General features: G+C 42.3%; 1 protein-coding gene across 2 annotated transcripts in view; it reads right to left on the reverse strand.

Moving 5' to 3' along the window:
- Nucleotides 1-10158: 10158 nt before the first annotated feature.
- The window catches only part of C2CD2 (C2 calcium dependent domain containing 2), a 57361-nt gene continuing 48271 nt past the window's right edge, over nt 10159-19248 (reverse strand). The window contains exon 14 of one of the 2 annotated variants that reach the window (XM_006130532.4): nt 10159-15505. In XM_006130532.4, coding sequence (XP_006130594.4) covers nt 15261-15505 — 245 coding nt within the window. In that variant the 3' untranslated portion in view covers nt 10159-15260. The remainder of the gene's footprint in view (nt 15506-19248) is intronic. The other variant, XM_075912186.2, reaches the window with a different exon arrangement.

The raw sequence follows: 19248 nt of genomic DNA on the forward strand, positions 1-19248 counted from the left end.
TGCTCAGGAAGAAACCCTCTTGCGCCAGAGGCCAGTGTAGACAGGCAACATGAATTTCTTGTGCAAGAAAGCCCCATGGTTAAAATGGCCATCAGAGCTTTCTTGTGCAAGAGAGTATCTACACTAGCATGCTTTTGCGCAAAAGCACATGCCACTGTAGACGCACTCTTGCGCAAATAGTTTAATGCAAAAACTCTTGCCTTAAAAGTATTTGCGCAAAATCTTGCCAATGTAGACATAGCCTGGGGGTATATTTATTAGGGTTACTCTTACAGGGGAAGGAGTTTGCTCATTCTATCAATGTGCGGTTTGTGATACTTGTAGAAGGGAGACACAGAGCTCCCTATGAGAGCACAAGTGCCCTCCTGCTTCTGCAGGAAGGGCATCCCCCAGGACTAGATTCTCTCCCCCCCCCTATAGAATCAGAGGAACACACAGACACACCCATTAACAGCTTCAACGGGATAGCCAACTTGTTACAAACTAACAACAATAAAAAACCTAAATAGTCTAGTAGCATTTTAGAGACTAACAACAGATGGTGCGATGAGCTTTCATGGGCACAACTCACTTCTTCACATGACCAGAGAGTGTTGGATATTGGCCATCAGAAGAAGTGGGTTGTGCCTACGAACGCTCATGATACCCTCTACACGTTTTGTTAGTCTTTAAAGTGCTAGTAGACTTTTTCTTATTTTTAATTTTGTCTTAACAGAAGACATCTGAGAGGATTGATTAATCAGTACTCACATGCTGATCCTGAGTATGTCTCTGGGCTCAGTAGGCTGATTTAAGGGCCGGGGTTAAACAGCACTTTAAGTTTTTACTCATCTGCCCCCAGGTTCAGACCTTCCCTATCTTCACTGTCACACTACTGTTCTGCTAGAGACCCACTTGAGCAAACCCCACCAGATCTTTGGGCAATACAGGGATCTTTAACTTAGGTGCAAGGAGCATTGTTGCAGAGTGAATGGGTGGGGGAGCCAGACCACCACCCCCGAAGAGGGAAAGGGAGAAAGAAGAAACCAGTTTTTAACGAAAGTTATTTCTAGGTAATACCTGACCACACAAGGGGAGCCAAACAAACAAAACAGTTACAATATTAAATCTGATTACAGTAATATTAGCAAACCCTAACTGATCACATAAGCTTCAGGGGATAGCTGAGTTAGTCTGTACAGGTAAACTGAAAAAACAACAAAATATAGGTGATATCATGAGCTTTCGTGGGCACAGCCCACTTCTTCAGATGAGGGGAGTGTTAGATGTCTAGGACCAAAATAAATAGGAGACAGGGAAGGGGGGGGAGGATGGAAGAAGGGAAAATTGGAAAGGGGGGGAACAAAAGGCAGTGGATAAAAAACCATATCAAGGGAAAGCCGAGTCTATAAGCACCTAAAGACTAGATAGAGGGGGCAAATAAGAACTATTAATTAGCAAACAACAAAGCTATGTCTACACTGGCAGGTTGTTGTGCCAGAAGTATGCAAATGAGGCTAAGCGTGGAATATCGCTGAGCCTCATTTGCATACCTAGTGAGCCACCATTTTTGCAGAAGAGACTCGTGCGCTAGAAGGAGCTGTCTACACTGCCCCTTCTTGCGCAAGAAAAACCCTCTTGCGCAATGCTGGTATTCCTGAAAATAATCAGCGTAGCAGCATTGCGCAAGAGGGTTTTTCTTGCGCAAGAAGGGGCTGTGTAGACAGCTCCTTCTAGCACAGAGCCTCTTCCACAAAAATGGTGGCTCATTAGGTATGCAAATGAGGCTCGGCAATATTCCACGCTTAGCCTCATTTACATATCTCTGGTGCAAGATCACACCAGTGTAGACATAGCCAAAGAGTCAGGAAACACTTAAGGACAGATGAAACATCTTGGTATCATGAGATTCTTCAAAGGCAAAGACCCATGGTCACCCTCAGGCTGCGTCTACACTGGCGCATTCTCATGCAAAAACTCTTGCGAAAGAGTTCTTCTGCAAAAACTCTTCCAGAAGAGAGCGCCTACACTGGCATATGCTTTTACGCAAGAGCTATGCTTTTGCGCAAGAGCATCCATGCCAGTGTAGATACTCTCTTGTGCAAGAAAGCTCTGATGGCCATTTTAATCATAGGGCTTTCTTGCACAAGAAATTCATGTTTCCTGTCTACACTGGCCTCTTGCGCAAGAACAGTTGCACAAGAGGGCTTATTCCTGAGCGGGAGCATCAGAGTCCTGGCACAAGAAGCCCTGATTGCATACATTAGAACGTCAGTTTACTTGCGCAAGAACATACGGCCAGTGTAGACAGGTAGCAAGAGTGGCCGCTTTTGCGTGAGATTGCGCCAGTGTAGACACATTCTCATTGTTTGATAGGTAGGTAATGACCTAATCATCCAGTATCTTTGGCAGGGTCGGGAGGGCTATACTGAGGGAGACAAGGAGAGAGAAGGGGGAAGGAAGGAGAAGGGTGAGAAGGAGGAGAGGGAGAGATTTCACCACCAACTGATCAGGTTCCAGATGGCGATGATAGCTAGGGATCTAAAGTGTTGGAGACAGGCAGAGCAGAACCCTCAGCATGATCAGTGAGAAGATGATGAAGTCCCAATGGAAATCATGCAGAATTTAGATCCAGGTATCAGAACACTTTACTTGAGCATGATTGGGACTTTTTATAGGGAAACAATGGTTTGAGGGAGGAGAGAATTGGGCATTAGATTTATTTATGGGTAAACAAATGGTTCAGAAAAGAGTTTTCTAATATTGTTTTGTTTAGTCTTCTAGAGAATAAGAACTGATCATGCCTGGCTATGGGCAGTATTCCTTTGAAGGAGCTCTTAATGCAATTAGGCAGTTTCAGTATTTGGGATACCAAAATAAGGTTTATTACTAAAATTGGCCTGATAATTACTGATCTGGGTGTGAACAGGCATGGGATCATTAGCATACAGAGCAGAGATTTCCCAGCAGGCAGTGCTTTCCTGCTTTCTGTATCCCACAGTTCAATGCGGTTCTTGCTTTGGAAGTGCTGTTCTCCATTCTGTATGCCAGTGGTCCCCAACCTTTAGAGGCTCCCAGGCACCTGGGGGCGGGGCCACTCACATGCCGGGGGGTGGGGCTGCGCATCCTGGGACACGCCAGGGGCGGGGATGCCCTTGCACCCAGCGCCGGCATGTGCATCGGGGCCAGGGCCGCCCGAGCAGCTTGTGCCGTGGGCCCGGGGCCGGCACCGTCGCCCCCACCCGAGCCGCGCGCCTGGGGCCCGCACCGGTGCTGCGCGCCTAGAGCCGGCACCGGGGGCCGGGGCCGCCCAAGCGCCGCGCACCAGGCGCTGGTGTGTGTCACGCGCCTGGGGCCGGCGCTGGTGCCTCCAGTGCGCCGCGCGCCAGGGCCGGCCCAGGTTGTCTGTGGGTGCACACAAATGCGATGGCGCCCGCGGGCACTGTGTTGGGGACCACTGCTGTATGCTAAGGGGGATACCTTTCTGTCCTGTCTTAGATGCATATGAGGCTAAGGGTGTTCCCTTAATCCTATTATACTTGCCCAGAGGGTTTTAGGTATGCCTTCCCCTGGCTTTTCATTTCTTTGGTTCTAGTTCAAGCAGAGGCTCAGAAACGAGGAGGGGAAGGGGGGGGGGGGGATTCCACTAGTACTATGCTGCTCTGGTTCTCTAAGAGCATAGAGGTGGTAGGTAACACCTCATATACATAATGCAGTTATGTACCATTTAAAATAGGGGCAGAGAATCTTGTTTGGGTTGGGGGCTATTGACCCACAAAAAAATCTGTTAGGAGGCCACAAGTGAGATTTCAAAAACTCCCAAAACCCCAAGTCCTCACTGATGTAGTCCCTTACGGAGGAGAAAGACACTCTCCTTGCACTGCAGAGCTTGAGGGGGCTGCTAGCTAGTAGATTGCGTGCTTCAGACCTATGGAGGCGCAGCAGGGAGGTTGGAGTACCAGCACAGTCTCCCCAAATGCCCTGAGTCTCAGGGGGCCAGATCTAGCCCCTGGGCCTGAGATTCCCCACTCCTGATTTAAAATATTGAATTGAAACCAGCAGTTTTAATACATCTTAACTCAGGGGTGTCCAAACTTTTTTCAAAGAGGGCCAGATTTGATGAAGTGAACATGCGTGAGGGCCGACCATTTTGCCTGACATTCTTTGAACCATTAAAATTAAATGCAAATTAATTATTTTATGCAAAGTTTATTGCAAACGGCAAACGACATAACACCAACTATACATGTTGGGCTCGTCTACACTGGCCCCTTTTCCGGAAGGGGCATGTAAATTTCACCTATCGTAGTAGGGAAATCCGCGGGGGATTTAAATATCCCCCGCGGCATTTAAATAAAAATGTCCGCTGCTTTTTTCCGGCTTTTAAAAAAGCCGGAAAAGAGCGTCTACACTGGCCCCGATCCTCCGGAAAAAGCGCCCTTTTCCGGAGGCTCTTATTCCTACTTTAAATATCCCCCGCGGATTTCCCTACTACGAAAGGTGAAATTTACATGCCCCTTCCGGAAAAGGGGCCAGTGTAGACGTAGCCGTTGTGTCCAAATATATTTATAACTGATTTAGACCAACTGACATTAACTGAGATTTTACAATGTATTCATCTCAATTGAAAAAAAAAACTTGCCTACACTAATGTGAAGGGTGAAACTGAGATCTGGACTGCAGCACATAGGCTAGGTCTGGTTCAAAGGCAGTCCCTGATCTCAGCAGCTGCGGAGTCCGTCCCTGCACTCTCAGCCCCAAGGTAGAGGGCTTGCAGGGTCAGAGGCAGGCGGAGAGCGCAGGGCACGCTGGCCTGACGGCTGCCCGGGGGCAGGGCGAACCCGTAGCCAAGCGGGGGAGCGGGGCTGCGGACGTGCCCTACTTGGTGGACTTTAGGACCGCAGCGGCCGCCATGGACGGCGGCGGCACGGCCGGAAGCGGCGCCAGTCAGAGGAGCGCCGGGGAGCCAGGAGAGGGGGAGGAAGCGGGGGCTGTCCCTGCACTCTCAGCCCCAAAGCGGAGTGCAGGGGCAGGGTTTGGGACCGCAGCGGCGGCGGCGACCCGAAGCGGCGCGCTGAGCGCGCCGGTTAAAAAAAAGCACCGGGGAGCCGGGAGAAGCGGGGGGCCGTATTAAATCCGACCGCGGGCCGCATTTGGCCCGCGGGCCGGACTTTGGACATGCCTGTCTTAACTTAAAGGACAAAAATCCACTGTAGGATGGAGTTAGTACAGTGACAAAACAACTTGCATCACTATAGTAAGGGTCTTTACACTATACTGTAGGGCTATGTCTAGACTGGCATGATTTTCCGCAAATGCTTTTAACAGAAAAGTTTTCCGTTAAAAGCATTTGCGGAAAAGAGCGTCTAGATTGGCACGGACGCTTTTCCGCAAAAGCACTTTTTGCAGAAAAGCGTCCATGGCAATCTAGACATGCTTTTGCTCAAAAAAGCCCCGATCGCCATTTTCGCGATTGGGGCTTTTTTGCGCAAAACAAATCTGAGCTGTCTACACTGGCCCTTTTGCGCAAAAGGACTTTTGCCCGAACGGGAGCAGCATAGTGTTTCCGCAAGAAGCACTGATTTCAGACAGTAGGAAGTCAGTGTTCTTCCAGCAAAATGCAGGACAATGTAGCACTTTAAAGACTAACAAGATGGTTTATTAGATGATGAGCTTTCGTGGGCCAGACCCACTTCCTCAGATCAAATAGTGGAAGAAAGTAGTCACAACCATATATACCAAAGGATACAATTAAAAAAATGAACAAATATGAAAAGGACAAATCACATTGCAGAACAGAAGGGGGATGCGGGGGGGGTGGGAAGGGGGAGGAAGGAAGGCCCCTTCCCCCCCCCCCCCCCGCATCCCCCTTCTGTTCTGCAATGTGATTTGTCCTTTTTATATTTGTTCATTTTTTTAATTGTATCCTTTGGTATATATGGTTGTGACTATTTTCTTCCACTATTTGATCTGAGGAAGTGGGTCTGGCCCACAAAAGCTCATCATCTAATAAACCATCTTGTTAGTCTTTAAAGTGCTACATTGTCCTGCATTTTGCTTCAACTACCCCAGACTAACACGGCTACATTTCTATCAGTGTTCTTCCAGAAATTCAAGCGGTCAGTGTAGACAGCTGGCAAGTTTTTCCGCAAAAGCAGCTGCTTTTGTGGAAAAACTTGCCAGTCTAGACACAGCCTAGCATTTTAACAAGAGCACTCTGACTTTATATACCTGCACCATACAATTAACATACACAACTGCTAACAAACATGTAATTGAGAAGATCTCATGTCTAGCCAGGCTGGATCCTTCCCACTGTGCAGGATTAGTGTAAACAATGGAGCATTGCTCACATGGTTTAGACGCCTCACATGTTGCAAAGCAAGTAAAAAATGTACAGTTGACATGGCTTAATTTAGTGAGTTGTGTCGAAACTGTTAAATAAATTTCCACAGTGCTATTACAGGGGAGGTTGGAAGCACTAATCATGCCTACAATTGCCCGTCTCTTTCCTCTATGTGGTCTTGTTTCAGATATTTGAGTTTTGCTCAATTCAGTGCACTGCAGAGGGACAACATACCACCACATTACATTAATTCTGCATTAAGGGTGGAGGTTTTGGGGCCATTGAATAGATTTTGTAGATCAGCGTGGCCAAACCCATAGGGAAAAAAAGAGTCAGTTTAGGCAGAGATTCACAACTGAAAGAAGTAGCCAGTGGAGGTGAGGTGGGGAGGGAATACAGGCAGTCCCCAGGTTACGTACAAGATAGGGACTGTAGGTTTGTTCTTAAGTTGAATTTGTAAGTAAGTCGGAACTGGTACATATTGTAGGGGAAACTCTAGCCAAACATTTCTCCAGAGCTCAGTTTTATTCTCCCACACCTCACTTCCCTCAGTCCTTTATTCTCAAGCTAAGGTGTCTGCTGAGAAGAGCCGCTCTACGTCTCCCTGGTCTGCTGGGGGTGGCACTAGCTTCACGTCTCCCTGGTCTGCTGGGGGGAAGCAGCTAGTGCGGGGTTGTCTCACCCCATTTGTAAGTAGGGATCCGATGTAAGTCGGATCCATGTAACCCGGGGACTGCCTGTACAAACATCATTGCAATCAGTGCCCTCCATCAAAACACTATCCTTTTCAGAAACAAGTTCTATTTACATACTTTTTGGGCGAGGGGGGAAGGATAGTGCATAAATAATAGCATTAACACGTGTTTAAGCTGCTAAGTGGTAAGCAAGGTTATCCAGAAATAGAACTTGGGAACATTTCAGGAAAAAAAAAAAAACAACCTTTTGTTACCAAACAATGCAGCTTTAGGTTGACCCCAAAAGTTTTATGAGGGCTTAAATTTGCCAAAGTGCTTTGGTTGAAAAATTCAAAATATTTTGGTACAACTTCTGTTTAAAACAAAACACTGGTGGTTTTTTCCCCATTTGAAATTACTTTATTTCAAATATTTTTTAAAAAAAAATTGGTAAAAATAAAAAATGAAATGGTTTATTACATTTCTGGTTCACCCAGAACTTGTTTGTAATCCCATTTTGGCCAGTGAACTAAAATATGAGTTGTTACCACAGCTCTATCTAGAAGCAATAATTTATTCTTCAATTCTACAATGAGCTCCATTCACAAGGCCTCCCTCATTGACAGAGCTCATTCAAGGACTGTGGTCCTGAGTACTTTTAGTTTCTGGGTTTTCAGTTTTTACCAATTTTCACTGATAAATTACCAGGTTTTTAAAATAAAGGAGCTTGTTTTTTTTACATATTTACACCACTTATCAATCCACTCAAATTTTTTTTTTTTTTGGCGTGGGAGGAGGAGAGAAGGGAGACTTGTGTTAAAAACTACTCCTTATCTATTTGTTGTATTCTACAGCTCTGAGATTGAAACAGATCTGCAGGATAAAATACATAACACGGGCCCGATGCAGGTCAGAAAAATCAAAGTTAATATTGCACTAGGATTGAATCACAAGGAGATGCTTCCCACCTATTTGTTTGAATCTGTTTAGTGTGGTGCTGAATTTAATCAGCCCTCCACAGATAAAAGATAAACATGAGGCAAATTCCAAATCGATGCCTGAATACAAAACTAGAAAAATTAATGCTTAGAAATTTTCAAGAAAAGTAAAGACAGGAGAAAAAAGGATGCATTGTGCTGCAAGTAGTGCAGCGTTGAAGTCACTGATTTCACTGAGGCTACCTCCAGACTGCATTCCTCTGCTGACAGAAGGATGTAGATTAGGCACTTCGATAGTGCAAATGAGCCTGGGATTTAAGTATCCTGGGCTTCATTTGCATACTCATGTTCCTGCGCTGTGCCGATCAAGCGCCTTTTCGAAAGTGAAAGCAATGTCTAGCCGTGGTTCTGCCGAAGGCTGGGAGCTTTTTCGGTAGATCCTGTATGCCTCAAAAAATGAGTACAGAATCTGCCAAAAAAGCTCCCCGCTGTCAGCAGAACTGTGGCTCGACTTTACTTTCACTTTCGAAAGGGTGCTTGATCGGCACCGCACCGGAATGCGAGTATGCAAATGACGCCTGGGATATTTAAATCCCGGTTTAATTTGTACTTTCAAAGTGCCTAATCTACATACTTCTGTCAGCAAAGAGGTTTAGTTTAGACACACCCTGAAAGAATAAGAGCACGTGGGAAGTCAGTAATACAAGGGCTATGTCTATAGTGCAGTGCTATCCCAAAATGCTATTCCGATCTAGGGGTTATAGTGGACCACAAGCTAAATATGAGTCAGTGTGACACTGTCGCAAAGAAAGCAAACGTGATTCTAGGATGCATTAACAGGTGTGTTGTGAGCAAGACACGAGAAGTCATTCTTCCACTCTAGTCTGCACGGATTAGGCCTCCGTTGGAGTATTGTGTCCAGTTCTAGGAACCACATTTCAAGATAGAGAAATTTGAGAAGGTCCAGAGAAGAGCAACAAGAATGATTAAAGGTCTAGAGAACATGACCTATGAAGGAAGATTGAAAGAACTGGGCTTGTTTAGTTTGGAAAAGAGAAGACTGAAAATAAAGAAAATAAAAAAACCTCAGAACACTTATCTGTTAGGCAAACAATATCATATCATTCAGATCACCCAAACACCAGTGCATCTTGACTGTTTACACACAATCCTGCCTCAATGTAAGGGTGGGACTATATTACCTGTTGAAGCACTACTCAGTCCCACTTTTGTACAGTTCCAAACAAGATTGACTACCACTATTTTTAATCAAGATTCAAATTTCTTGGTCCAAGGAATAGTCAAGGTCTCGCCTATAGAGGAAAATAATGATTAAAAAACTCAGCAACAGTAAGTGAAAAGATTTCAGGGTCCATTCAAAAGCATCCAGCAGTCTGTATTTGGCCGATGGTCCAGCTATTGACTACCCCTGTTCTAAAAGACCTTTTCTGACAAGGAGATAGTGAAGCAACAGTTGATTTTGGAATAGAGCAAATTATCCACTGAATATTGGGCATGTCTATCAACCTAGACAAATTATGCAAACATCAAAGTTCAAGATCAAATTATTCATTACTCCCTCTATCCCCTCCAACACAGATTAAGCACACTTTGTAATGGAGCAGCAAGGGATCCTTCCTTGGTGGGGTCAAGCCAGCCAAGGTCATTGGACCCAATAAGAAAGGAGCAAGAGAGGACTGGTTTACACTAGGACTTTATTTACTCACCCTTTCCAAGGTCAAATTTATAAGCAAATCATCCATACTACCAAGCCCATTATTTTGAAATAATAGGCTGCGGAATTCGAAATCTGTACTACTGTTTTTCATCAGGAGTAACACCAATTCCAAAATAGTTATTTCAAAATAATGATAGTGTGGACACTCCAGTGCCTCATTTTGAAATAATTAGTCTCCAGAGCTACACATGGGGCTCCAAATCCGAGGTAGCATGTCCACATTAAGGTAGCCTGCCTCAGACTAATTTCGAGGCTTCCCCGTAGTGTAGACATGCTAATTCGATTGTGTTAAATCAGGTGTTAAGTTGAATTTACTAATTTTGAAAGTTTCCTAGTATAGACATGGGAACAGTGCCAGGCAAAGCTAGGTGGAGTTTACTGCTAAAAGAAAACAGGCCCTGTAAACATGAAGTATTGTTAATGCAGATGAGCAGACAGATTCTGATACCCCGGAAGACTTAAGCACATATGACAGAAAAACTATTCAATGACAAATCAGTTTTATTTTTTATGTACAGCAGTAATTTCTTTTAAAAAAACATCCTATTTTCATGCTTATTAGTGATAGTCTAATAAATCTGTACAGTGCAGTCCTCTTAATTGCACCAAGTTAGTGTACAAATTTAAAAAAGTTATCACAGCTGAGTGCTAAGATTAAATGTTTCACCCTGTTTTGAATATGAGAGCATATTACACCCTTGGTAAACAGCTATACCTTTTTATACATGGTTGTTAAAACCACAAGATTGGCAATGTAACCTATGCACCCCGATCGCAGCATGCCAGTAGCTTGCACAACAGCAGCATAGCTGTCCTGAGTAATAGATCACTTGCCCTTAACAAAACAGTGGGACGATTAACTCAATATATTCAAGTTACTTATCATTAAGGCGCTGATTTAGCAAGGTTAAGCACATGCCTTAATTTAAGCACATGAATCATTTTACTGAAGTCAATGTGAATGTCAAGGAGTAAATCTATTGAACTGGTTACTGCTTTTAGCAACAATTCTGCTCTTTATATCACAGTTTTTCCAGTAGGGTAGCTACATATAATATGGACTGCTCTAATAGGTTCTGTTCACTTTATGCAATCATTTAACCCTAATGCTATAGTATACTTAGATTTTTTTGCCCACATGTATCTTAAACCTTCAGCTTTATATTCAATGAAAAGCAGTTAATAAAAAAAAGTCACATTTATGTGATTGATTCCACCTCTGCCCACCCAATTCCATAGTACTATTACTCTAATACTGTGGTGTCCAACCAGTTCTGAAGCAGTAGCCACTATAGCAAACTAGCCATACTCAACCGGCCAAATAGCCACAGGTGGCTAGTGTGTTGGACACCACTGCTCTAACACCTAAGGTATCACTAGCACTGAATGAGACTATTGGGAAGGAGGGTAAGGTGGGCTGAAGAGAAGGAGGTGAAGTGCTTTCAAATGCACAAAGTATAGTTAGTTTCACTATTTCCTTTTGCAATTTTCACAAACAATAAAAGAGAAAACACATGGAAAAACAAACAAACAAACAACCCACTTCATTTATGCTTTCTTTGGCTTACAGAAAATGCACTGATAAATAAGAATTAAAAAAAATCATGAATTATTTCTACAATGCAACTTTGAAATAATTTGATAAAGAGGAAAAACAATTACATAAAATGGAAGGGTTTTGGTGCCTGCTGCGATATTCCCTTCTTAAATTCTTAACTACCACAGTCATTTAAGGCATGCCTACACAGCAGGGCTAAAGTTGAATTATGCTACAGAACTTAAGCTACACAATTGACATAGTTGAAGTTGAAATAGCTCAATTTGGCTTTTGGCGTAGTCTACACAGCAGGAAGTTGCAGGAAGAGCACTCTTCCTTCGACTTCCCTTACTCTTCGTAAAATGAAGGTTACAGGAGTCAGAGTAAGAAGTCCTCCAGCTTGTCATTATTTCAAAATAAAGGCTTGCAGTGTAGACACACAGTTTGTTATTTCAGAATAACAATTTATTCCAAAATAATGCTGCTGTGTAGATGTGTGTGTGTCTGTATCATAGCCCCTCCCCAAGGTTAGGGACGCATGCTGGATTTGAACTTGTAAGGTGCTGTGCCACCTCAGTGCCCATTGATATTCTTCATAGCTCTTTGCACGTGGCAATCCACACCTGAGAGGATTGGACCCAGCAATATTGTTAAGCGCCCAATATTGTTTTCACTGAACTCTGTGGCAAAACTCATGTTCACTTAAATGGGAGCAGGCTGTAGGTGAATTAGTGCTTAAGGGAATAGATGGACACAACCAGTGAGTGTTGGAAGCTCTTGCAATTTTAAGCACTGAGCTTTCCAATATGACATTTTATTTAAAGCCCCAGTGCCCTAGAACAAAGGATTACATAAAAATCTCAGCTTTCATTTAAAAAAAAAAAAAAAAAAAGAATTTCTAGCTCTCATGGTTAGAGAGGGAAGCATGAAAACAGGACTGAATTCACCCTAAAGAGTCAGAAACAGAGGGCATATAACCCCCACATCAATTTATTTTTAATCTCATGGTTTTGAATATTTGAAATATGGAAAATTGGAACTGTTAAGTTTGAGCTCACAACTAGTGACTATGGCTAACATGTTCTCAATGCTACTTACAGTGATTTTTAGAAGAGGGGAAAATGCACTAGCCACATGTGGCAAATCTTAAATGACAGTCCACATGAATAGGGCTATTTTGGAAGGGCACTTGAGAAGCTTTTTTGTTTAGTAACAAAAGTTAAAACTCCCTTTTATCAAGACGGAATGGCATTTGGGATAACAGGCTACTCCACTCTGTCTCTTAGTTCCCCTCCATCAAAACTCAAATGTTGGCAGTCATTCACACTTCCATAAAACTCAAGGTTTGCTGGTCTACTGGGGTTGGAGGAGAAAGCCTTATGCTTCCTGTCTGATAAAAATAAATTTAATCCTTCACACCAATTTACAAGATGAATTACACAAGGTAATTCACTAAAATTACAACTCATTTAGCGGATTTTCAATATTTAGTGTCAAATGTCCAGTTTACAATCAGTGATACCTTTCACTAAGCAGGGCCCACTCCTATCGTTCTTAAGTTCTCGTATATCATGGTGATATCTATGCGCGTTAGGAAATCTTCAGTTTAGAAAGGCCCCAATTTCTGCATGAGGTTTTAGATAGTATGTTTTTCCTCTTTTCAACAAACAAAATCACTATGGGCAAGTTTACACTTAAAATGCTGCATTGATGGAGCTATGCCACTTTAATGCTTTAATAAGACACCCAAACCAACAGGAGAGAGCTTCCATCAACACAGTAAATCTGCCTCCCACAGAAGGACCGGGGAGGTAGGCTGATGTAACTACAGCTCTCAGGGGCCTGGATTTTTCACACCCTAGAGCAATGTAGTTATACCAATATAGGCCCATAGTATAGACCAGACCAAAGCTTTACATAGGACAGGGATCTCTCTTTTACCTACCATTATGTGCCAAAACCACCTAACAAAGTCAAGGAGAATTATGTGCGCACCGAAGGATTACAGCTAAGTAGATATGGAAACCTAGCCTCTTTTTTTTAAAAAAATTAGAAAAAGGAGAAGTCAGTCTCAAATGCATTACAGTAGGATGTTAATCTAATCCTATAATAATAAAGATTTGGGATTTTTAAAAAAGAAAAAAAAAAGAACACAAAAAGCTGTAGAGTGCAGTTATATGACCAAAAAAACCAAACAAACCCAAACCCACCCTACAAACAGCAACAGACTTAATTTTTTTTAAAAAGTGTTCAAGAATGCCTTCAAATATTCATAATAGAGCAAGACAATTGATATTACTTTTTTTTTTTAAATGTATGTCTGTCAGTACTGCCACAGTGCTATCACTAGACCAAATAAAATATATTTGGAACTAGAGGCTCAGTTAAAAGCATCTGGTGGTTATTCCTTTGAACATTTCATTTTTTGCTAAAGATTCTCTCCCAATGTTTTACACCCTTTAATACATATTTATTAAGGAATCTGGAATCTACCGAAAAAACTGAAAGCTGTTATATCAGTTATTCAACAGTTTCCTTTTTGGAAAATATGCCTTTTAGTCTAAGGCCCAATAATGCCATCCTTACTCAGTCAAACATTGCATTGAAATCTTTGCGGTAAGTTCACTAGTGACAGAAGAACGCATAATTCGGCTCATTTCAATAGAATTGCATCAGTTTAGATCAGTGGTGATATTAGTGCAAAGGAAGTCTTGCCTGGGTAAAAACAGCAGGGTTGAGTCTTATGTTCTCACCCAAGAATGCATATATGGCAAAGAAATGTGTAAACTGGCATATATCTGTAATCTGTGAAATGAATATAAATACTGAAGTTTCAGCCCTCACTACTTAGACAGTTTAGGTGAGAACTACAATTTCTCTTATATCAGATTTTAAAGAAAAAAAAAAAAGAGGTAACTACAATATAGTTAAAAAACAGATACACAAAACCTGAACAAACCAAACTCCCCTCTCTCCATACATATGGCAAAACTAGTAACTGAATGAGAGGAAAGAGAAACTTCTCAAAAATTCTCTTTCAGGTTACTGGTAACTGGCAAAATCAGACCAGGAACTAATACAAATCTAAATAGGGTTAAAACATGATCTACATAATATTTATTGCTCCTAAAACTTTGCTTTTAATAGGATTACTAACACACTACAGTCCCCAAGATAAAACTGTTGCATTAGCATTTATAGCTTCTCATATAGTGGGGAAATAAGGTACTGTTGAGACCTTTTTAATATGTTTGCAAATGGAAACAAAGTAAACGCAGGTGAAAAAGAGTTTTTAGCATAATATATGCAGAGAAATTAAATATTCTCAGAAGTATTTGCATAATGCTCAATTATCAAGGCTAACATCAAAGGCAAATATCTACCTACGCTGATTTAGCAGTTACTACAGCAGGTTGTCTTGATCAGCATTTAATTTCCTTTCCCAGAATCAATCTGGTTTCCAAATTTTAACAAGCACCATATCTTGGCTTCTACTTTCAGCCTAACTAGAAACTCAGGTTGAGATCAGCATTGCTACTATTCAGTGTCATTTTACAGAAACACAAGCCACAGTGGCCCACTACCTCTTTACAGTGGCCCAGTCATCTATCTAGAAATCAAGAAGTCAGGTTGGCTAGGTTAAATGTGAACTAGATTAAAATTCTAAACATTTTTTTTTTTATTAAAAGAACCTCCCCAGTTATACCACTTTACCGTCCAATCCACCTTCTCAAAAAAAGTTTATCGCTAGGAATGATAGAGTCAAAGCTATAAATCAGGACTGAACTTGGATTGTAGGTAGAGGAAAGAACAGGCTGTCATCATATTATCAACACTATTTATGCTTGGAGAAGGCTGGGGGGGGGGGGGGGGGAAATCCCTTTTCGCTTAAAGGCTTTACTTTTTAAAGTGTTTTGGAAAAATAAAAGCCAAGTTTTGTCTGATTACTCCAGAACCACTGCATTTGTAAATATCATTTTATGCCAGTCAATCTGTGTTTACATCTTATAGCATTGTTCTGTAAACAGCTGATCAATTGATGTGCAATTTAGAGAGCATTAGGCTTTTCCACACATGGCTCTATGGAAGTGCCATTCAGTTTGTTCTTGCTTTTGTTCTTAAAAAGAATTTTCTTGTGAAGCATGCGTGTTAGCGTTGCTCCCTTCCTTCTGGTTTCATCCGACGCTGGCTGCTGCAGGTAAACAAGGTCATTGTGCGACTGGCTCATTCCTGGATCCTTCTGATGATGCCGTCGCCGGAAAAACAGCTTTGCACTTTTTTTCAAAGTTCCACCTGCAGAGGTGAACAAAATGGAGAAAGGGTTACCATTTAATTTTGTTTATAACATTGTATTTTAAAAAATTATGGTGCTTTCAATTGTAAGTTATGCCCCCTGAAATATGCAGTGTAAAAGATGGCTAGGAAGCCAAGAAAGTTCTGTATTGGAGCAAGAATATTATGAAAGTTCTCTAGGTTAGATAATATTAATACTCTGTTAAAGTTCAGTTTTGTATCTAGTCACAATAGTTAAGTTTGCTCATATCCAATCTCTGCTGTCACTGAGACTCTCACATGTCAGAATGCATCTATATTGTAGGGTACTGCATTTGCAGCAACATGCACACCCACACCTTTCCCCAAATGGAACAATCTTGGGAAAGTCTAACCTCTTAAGTTAGTGAAAGAGCAAGACTAAGTGTACTTAGTTCCCCTCAATGCCATGAAAATAGCACTTTTCATGCTAATCTAATCACTCAAATCATGAAGACTGCAATAATTATAGATCTCTATGCACACTTACAGATAATAGAAAAGTCAAGGAAGAAAAGATTATCTGCAACACAAGCAACAGGTGTTTATTGTTACAAGGAACACTAAAGAGAACAGTAGTTTTCTTTCAGTCCTTGAAAAAAAAAAGTGTGGTTGAAAAGAACAGAGGTGCTATTATTGAGCAAGGTACAGATGAACATTGTTAATACTGGAGATCATTTGAATTCTCTAATTTTTCAGGACCAATTCATGAGTCCTGTACACTTCTCTTTCCTTACATATGATTAGCTTTAGTTGCTCTCTTTAAAGGCCATGATAACATATAGATATGCACAAGGTTCATTGTGGGCTGAAACATACCAGGATCTTCAGGTTTTCACATTTCATTCTGATTGATTTATTCCTTCCAATGCATTAGGAAATACACATGTGGTATGGCTGAAGAGATGTGCAATGAATTAGATGATATGTTCAGAAACAGACACACTTTCCCTCTTTCCGCTATCTAGTGCATTGTGTGGATTGCTGGTGAAATATCAAGGAAGCTGAAAAAGTGCAGACAGCTAGTTTCTGCACAAGATGAAGTTGGCATTTTAATTTCAAGTTCAGGATCCCCACTGGCATCTGTAAATGCTAATTTAATTAAGAGCACAACACACATATGTCTGTACATGTCAGCATGCATTACAGGTGGATCTGGTAGTGCCACCTACAGTTAAGTTGCCCAACACTTGCAATAACAAGACCCTGCTGTCAGGTGTGTATAACTTTGCCTAACCTAGCTGATGGGCATGGAAAGTGTCAGGCAGGTACCTGATTCAGTCTAAATTTCTTCATTCTTTAAAATTTCAGCTGAAAGGGTTCACCGGAAGGCTGTGTCAGAACGAGACATTGTTTTGCTCACTAAAAACATTCTTGAGACTGTTTCATTGAGAAGCTCTGGTGCCTTCACATTTCGCAGGGAGCCTGCGGTTAAAGATGTGCCATTTAACGATGCCATAAGGAGAGGGAAAAAAAGGGGAAGGGTACAAATCTGGACTAGTAATAAATCTTCAAAAAAAAATTGAAGTTTGCACATGCTACGTACAGACTTGTTAGAATTCAGCTGCCAAATTCTTCAAAAACCCTGTTTCTTGTCAAGCAAGGTTGTTAAAAATGAAGACATAGAATATAGAATAAATTATAGTTATAGAATAAATTATAGAATAAATTAATACTTCAGTTACATGAAAAACACTTAAGAATCCAGTTCTAATTAATGCATAAAAAGGCAACTGACGTGATATGCAATCATGCCAACTGCAGCCTGTGTCTGCTTAATCAACATGCATAGGTTTATTGAGGAGCCAATGGGAGCCATGAGGCTCTGTGGCGCTGGTAAGTAAAAAACCGGAGCGACTCGGTAGCAGCTCTTTCAGAGTAGGTCCATGGACCACTTTGAGAAACACTGCTCTGTTCATGCAGATTTGAAATTGGCAGTTAAAATGAAGTTGGGAGTGAGGGGGAGTGAAGCTTAGGACCCCAACATTGAGCATCAAGCACTCATGATTCTCCTCTCTGGAGCTCGAACTAGTACAAGAAAACAAAATGTGGTCTCCACTACTAATTTGCCAATGCTGTACAGTGGGGGTGGGCAACATTTTTTGATGAGGGGCCATTTCAAGAATTTGGTAAGTGGTCAAGGACCACACTCTTCCAGGATATTAATGGAGGAAGTGTGGGATCTGGGATGGAGGTTGGGTGCAGAAGAGAGCTTGGGGTAGGGGACTGGGATGCAGAGGGGGCTGCAAGGTCTGGGAGGGAGTCTGAGTGAAGTAGGGGGGTTATGACCTGGGGCAGGGGAATTGATGTGCAGAGGTTGGGAGAGGGGATTGATGCAGGAGGGGATGGGATGGGATGGGATGGGATGGAGACAGAATTTGGGTTATGTGGGGTAAGGGGACAGAGGATTGGAAATGGGCTCAGGTGCCAGAGGCAGGCTCTGGCCAGGAGATACTTATCTTGGGAACTCCCAGCCAGCAGCCCAGCAGATTCCCTTCCTTCCATACCCCAGCAGACTGCTCAGAGCAGCTGGCTGCGGGTCATGTGCATCTGTGAGCAGCTCGGAACCTGAGGGGAGGGAGGATAGGGGTACTTCACACGCTACCAATTCTCCAAATAGGTGGGTCCCATTGGCCAAAAACCAGCTAATGGGAGCTGTGAGATTGTGCTGGGGGCAGCACACAAAGCTTCTTCCCCTCTCCCTGAGCTCGCAGCTGCTCACAGATAAACAGGGCTCCATAGCCAGCTTTTCTGAGTGGCATGCGGGGTCAGGGCAGGCAAGGAGCCTGCCTGAGGCACCTGCTCTGCCCACAGGCTGGATTCAGTGGCTTGAAGGGCTGGATCTGGCCTGCAGGCCATATTTTTCTGGCCCTACTGTACAGTCACAATAGCTTATAATCACACCACTATCTAATCTAACAAGTCTAGTGAGGTTCTTTTATGGGCACCCATCACCATTTTGATGCCCATTCACTTAATTTTACTATCACCACCTATGACTACAGAAATCAAGGCAGATGGGGAATCCTTTTACATGACACCATACACAAAAGTTGGATTTGGCTACCATTATTGTCACTGGAGTCGCCTGCTAAGTGCATCATATTAAGATATAACCCAATTAAATCCAAAGCACTATCCTCACAGTTAACACCAGATTATTTGTCCTGTACAACACTGTTCCCCATTCCCACTGACTGATGATTGAAGATATTTAATACATTTTTTCCTTAATTAAATGAGTTTCACATCCCAGGTCTTTATATTGTCCATAGCTTTGGACTAAAGCCCCTTCTTTTCCCAGTCTTCTCGATTCCACAGAAGTAGCTTTCATCCAGGAACTGCAATAAAGTTATTTAATAAACACCTCTGCTTTCACTCTGGTACTGCTTAGAACTTAGTGTTCAATCTATACTTCTGAAACCAGGAGTATCTTTCTTTCACCAGCAACACCCCCTTAAACAGCCAGGTTAGCTGAGCAGTGGCGCGCAAGAGCAAGTGACTGGAGGCAAGTAAAAGCAAATACAAAGTCAACATGTATTCTCATGCAATCCTTTTGTTAGGAGAAAGGGAGTTGGGCAAGCAGAATCCTTAGCAAGCGCTCTGGAGGAGTTCAAGTCACAATCAAGTGTTACTTTTTTTTTTTGCTTGGCTCCATAAAGGCAAATAAATGGGCATTATGTACATAATCAGTAATATGGTTTTTGAAACAACACTACAGTATT

The sequence above is a fragment of the Pelodiscus sinensis genome, chromosome 1 (genome assembly GCF_052426305.1).
Source record: "Pelodiscus sinensis isolate ZL-2025 chromosome 1, ASM5242630v1, whole genome shotgun sequence".
Taxonomy (NCBI): Eukaryota; Metazoa; Chordata; order Testudines; family Trionychidae; genus Pelodiscus; species Pelodiscus sinensis.